At 37.6% G+C, this 5,172-nt stretch overlaps 1 protein-coding gene across 1 annotated transcript; it reads right to left on the bottom strand.

Moving 5' to 3' along the window:
* Nucleotides 1-1,994: 1,994 nt before the first annotated feature.
* LOC126885429 (E3 SUMO-protein ligase KIAA1586-like) lies at nucleotides 1,995-3,179 on the bottom strand. The gene has a single exon (XM_050651999.1). It carries the CDS (start codon nucleotides 3,177-3,179, stop codon nucleotides 1,995-1,997), a length of 1,185 nt encoding a protein of 394 aa, XP_050507956.1.
* Nucleotides 3,180-5,172: the final 1,993 nt, after the last annotated feature.

The raw sequence follows: 5,172 nt of genomic DNA, 5'->3' as shown, positions 1-5,172 counted from the left end.
CAATCGTAGAATCCAAAATAGGATTTATGAACATTCCATATCTGTTCGCAATTCCGATCCAGTTTCAGCCCTAGGCCAACACCATCTTCATACAGGTCACAAAATTGACTTTGAAAACTCCAGAACCATAGCCCCCATCCGCTTCTATAAACAAAGGATTATCCGAGAAGCCATAGAAATCGAAAAACGGCCAAGTTGTCTCAATAAAAGAGATGACGGCATCCGTTTACCTTCGACTTGGAGACCCCTCCTAAAGAAAACATCGTCCGCTCCATATACAAATACAATTCCAGCCGTCAAAAATCTTCGCGCCACTCCAAATAGTCTTCGCGCTAATTCCCACTCCGCCACGTCATCGACAGCCACGTCAGTCACATCAGTCCACGGTATAAATGACCGCCCCAGCGTCAGCAACAACAACAGTATTGCAGTGAGTAGTGAAGTAGTGAGTAGTGAGTGTAGTGTCTGGAGCCTCAGGAGACTGAGACCCCGGAAGCCCTGAAGATGACGTCAGAGAGGACGTCGAAAGCTCGGCCTAGAAACCAACGACGCGGTTCAACCCGGAAGCCTGGTGAGTTTAATTTTAATATTAATTCTTTTGTTGATATTGATTTTAGCTTTAAGTTTCATTGTATTAACCGCGGAAACCTTTCCGAACATATATATATATATATATATATATATATATATATATATATATATATATATATATATATATATATATATATATATATAGTGCTGTTTTTGTAACAATATAGGTTCCGGTACGCAATGTTCCGGGAGTCTGGGGGTATTTAAAAAGAGGGTCAGGCCCCGGGAAAACTTTGTAAGTTTAGCCTCAAAAAGGGAGTTTTAAAGCTATTTGTGAGCAAGGAAAAAATTTAAGAATTGTGTATAATTTGACCTGAATACTATAAAAAATCTAAGACCATCTCTACTTGGCTACATCATTGATAAAATAAGAATACAAAGATTATTTTTCTCAGAAAATTTGAAATTTTTTACTCCTATTAAACTTGTGGTTTCTTAAGTATGTCTGCTTTTATTGGAAAAATCTATATTTGCTAATTAACTGGCCTACTGTAGAAATTTAATCTTGTACAAATTTCAAGGGCATATAATAAAAAAACGCACAAAATCTTAGTTTACATGTTTTATTGCATAACTTTCCAAATAACAGTTCAAAAGTAACAAATTAGTTAGTATTCAGTAACAAATTAATCAGTGTAAGTTTTTAGATCATAGCTACATTTTACAAGAAAAAAGCAATAAATTTGATAACTTACAGTTTATAGAACTGTCCAAAGTTTGGAGAAGTTTTTGTCGTAAGTCTCTTCTCTTCCTCTTTCCTTGCTGTTTGTGTCCAATGCTGAGTGCCGTCCCCGAAGCAGCCACGAATTCACGTACTTCGAGGGTTCAAATCGAGTAAGAGGTGGGCCATTTAACTTCACAAACATTAATGAAGAAACAGTTTTTGTGAGTAGGGAAGCTCTGCCATCAGTAATTATCAGGTTCATTTGGGAAAATCCCCTTTCACACTCACTGGAAGATATTGGTATTGTCTTTAAAGCTGTTGTCAAACGTAGCAAATTTTCTGGGTAGCTATTGTTCTCACAATTTCCCCCCAAATTTCTACAATTGTCAAAAACATATTCTCTGAAGGATTTAATTGCCTCTCGTTTGTTCACTTGTAGACGAACTGCGAGCGCTTCAATGTCTCTTTCCCCAAAAGTATTGTCTTTAATGTTTTTGGGCCAAGTGCTTTTGTCAACTATGCGGGCACAATTGGCCAACACTGCATCGTCTCCACTGAGCATCCTCTTTTCGATTGATTGAGCAAGGTGGTCATAAAACACAACAGCATTGATGGGGTCTTCTTTAGATTTCACATACAGTTCGATTCCCATAAAACTTCTGTTGTTGACAGCGGTCTCAGCTTGCGCATAAAACATTCCAGGACTGCCTTTTCGAGAAACAAATGTGTTCATCAAAATCTAAAGTTTCTTGTTAGCTCGAAATAGGTCAAGGTCTCGATGTTGTAACTCCTCACTAACATCAGACAGTTCTTGCAGTGCATCGCACATCAGTCCCAAATCCAAAATGAAGCACGTTGATGTCAGCTTTCTGTGTAGGCCTTCGTATTTCGATCTTTCCAAAGGATCACGCGTCTGGTCTACTTTGGCTGCTGCAAAATGGTTGGCTAAGACCTCATAATTTTCCCAAACGGCCGAAACTGTGCGAAAACTTGATGCAACCCACCGCGTGTTCAACACTCTACCGATTTTTAACAGTTGTACACCAAGCTCATCGGCACATACGTGCAGCTCCCGACTGTTCTTGGGCGAGGCATGATACAGTACGTATAGGTTGTCTATAAATCCCTTGAACCGGTTTATACTTGCCATTTTCTTTACCACGTCACTCACACACAACTCAAGTCTATGATTACAGCAATGCCAAATAACAATAGATGGAAACTTCTCTTTCAACAGTACACCAACCTCAGACTTCCCTCCAAGCATCACTGCCGCTCCATCACATGCAAAAGCAACAAGTCTACTTTTTAAAACGTTTTCATCTATTTTGTGACCTTCAAGGCATTTCATAACAGCATTAAAAATTCCACGAGATGTCACATTTTCCAGTTCCATAAGGTCTAAAAACAAGTTCACAGGTGACTCCATATTCAACTTTTTTAGGCACACTCTAAGGTACAAAATCAATGTTGATTTTTTGCTTAATGTTGTTGACTCATCAATAATAAGCGCAAATTTATCAGTTCCTTCTACTATTTCCTGTACAACTTGTTTCTTCATTTCTGAACTTATGTGAGTAATTATATTAGCACAAGCGTTCCGTGAATGTAAAATTCTGCCCATATCTAACCCGTTTAGCTCTTGAACATCTATTTCTGCCTCAAAGTGGTTGAAAGATTGATTTTCCTTTGCTACCTTATAAGCAGTTCGAAAAACTCGCGCCGTTACTTCTTTTTCTTTTGACACTGTTTTTAAAAAAACCTTTTCTAACGTTTCTTTCTGTGAATCTGCAAAAATCTTAACAGCAGCTTCATGAGTAGCACTAACTTTGTGATCAAATATCTTTTTTCTTAGCGAAGTTTGTTGCTGAGCTCGACTCTCTCCAAAACTACTAACATCACATTCAGTCCACTGCTTGATCATTTTCATACCATTTTTTTTCCTACGCCCAAAGATCCAACTTTTCTGCAAACGTCACAGCCTAACTTTTTGTTTTGTACAATAAGCCAATCGTTTTTCCTACAATGTTCACTCTTTTGTTCAAAAGTCCAACAGTCTGGCCAATGTTTATCACCTTCTTTGCCGCCATCAACAGAAGAAGACAAATTAACACTGGATGAACTAGACTCTAGTGAAGCCGTTTTGTCCAATATCACTGGCGATGTTAAGCATTTTTGAGATTGTTCATCTAGTTTTCGTTTTTTGGGCTGGTTAAAATAATTAGTAATCTTCTGCATTTTCGAAGCAACACTTTTACACTAAATGAGCGGAAGAGGGTAGCAGATTAGGGCGCACAAATAGGACAGTGGCAAGTACGTGTCTCTTTGACCGCGGTCACTGAACTGAGTGAAATATGGAAAACAAAACAACACACGACCTTGGATAGTGCAATATTGCCGGCCGCGGGGGCGGAGACTGCGGGGAGGGTAGAAGAAAGTACAGTGGTCGGGTTACGATGAGTAGAATATTATTTTGCTGTCGTCACGTTGCCTAGCAATCGTCGATTTTCGCATTGTAAAATTCGTTTTGTGACGTCAGCAAAATAGAATTCTACCGATCGTGATCCCACCTGTCTCGCGTTAAATCCAAAGTTGTAAGGTCTACATCGCGTCACTCGCATAATGGCTCACCTAAAGTTACAAAATATTTGTTGTTTTTTTGTAATTTTTTTGTCCCAAAAGGTGCCGGTACGGCGTACCGGCGCGTACCGTCACAAAAACAGCACTGTATATATATATATATATATATAGATATATATATATATACATATATATATGTATATATATATATATATATATATATATATATATATATATATATATATATTTACTCCCAGCGTATGAAGTGAGCCACATATCAAAAGAAACTGCGGTTGAAGTGAGGTCCTATACAAAGTGAGGTCCAGTATACGGACCTCACTTTGTCAATCAATGTAAGACTTTTTCTTAGACATGTACTGATAGCAAACACTGTTTTTTTACAAAAAAAAGTTGGACCTCATTTTGTATGGTCCACATCAATTTTTAGTTCAGACATTTTCCGCATAGAGGCGCTGACTTTGGCGTATATTTTCTAACCATGTATATTCTATGCCCTGTTGAATAACTTACGATACACATAGTGAGGACCATACAACTGGCAACATCGTTCAGCCAATCTTTAAAACAGTGGATCGTCGCGTAATAAATTCAAACAGTACAAAAATGTATAATACCTACTTTAATCCTTTTTGAGAGCTTAGGCCCAAAATTTCGGTCGAACTCTTTTTAAACGCATTTATTTTTTTCGAATCCTGAGAATATTAATAGGTATTTTTTAAAAATTTAAACGCAGAATAAAAGTCTACATTATTGCCGAGGGCAGAAAGTCCCTTATAATAAACAAAAAGTTTCTTTGAATGATATATTTAAAATTAAATATCAGACTAATTTTTATGTCTGTAAAGTCAGCAGCACCACTTTATAAGGCCGAATTCAGACTAAGACTATATTTTATTGCTAATTTATTGCTAATTAATTACGCAAAGAAAAAATTTATTGCTGTAGCCGTTTCCGAGAAACAGTGGGTGCTGCTAGCTTTACGGTAAAGCTAGCAGCACCCAACCTATATCTCGGCAATGAAAAGGAGTAGAGGGCCCATTTTAACGGCATATTTTATTGCTAATTAATTGCTCTTGATTGGTATATTAACCAATCCCGAAAAACTACCCCATCATCCCTTAGCGTAAAACTCACCCCCGAAAAAATGAGGAAATCCGAAAATTGAATAGCAGGGAATTAATTACTAATTTATTGCTAATTTATTACGGAAAGAAAAAATTTATTTCTGTAGCCGTTTCCGAGAAACAGTGGGTGCTGCTAGCTTTACGGTAAAGCTAGCAGGACCCAACCTATATCTCGGCAATGAAAAGGAATAG

The sequence above is a fragment of the Diabrotica virgifera genome, chromosome 5 (genome assembly GCF_917563875.1).
Source record: "Diabrotica virgifera virgifera chromosome 5, PGI_DIABVI_V3a".
In the NCBI taxonomy this organism is placed as follows: Eukaryota; Metazoa; Arthropoda; class Insecta; order Coleoptera; family Chrysomelidae; genus Diabrotica; species Diabrotica virgifera.
Note: the sequence above shows the minus strand (reverse complement) of the source record. Positions and strands in the feature narration are given on the sequence as shown.

Coding starts and splice junctions, on each gene's coding strand:
- LOC126885429 (XM_050651999.1), bottom strand. CDS start 3,179: ATGATCAAGCAGTGGACTGAATGTGATGTTAGTAGTTTTGGAGAGAGT.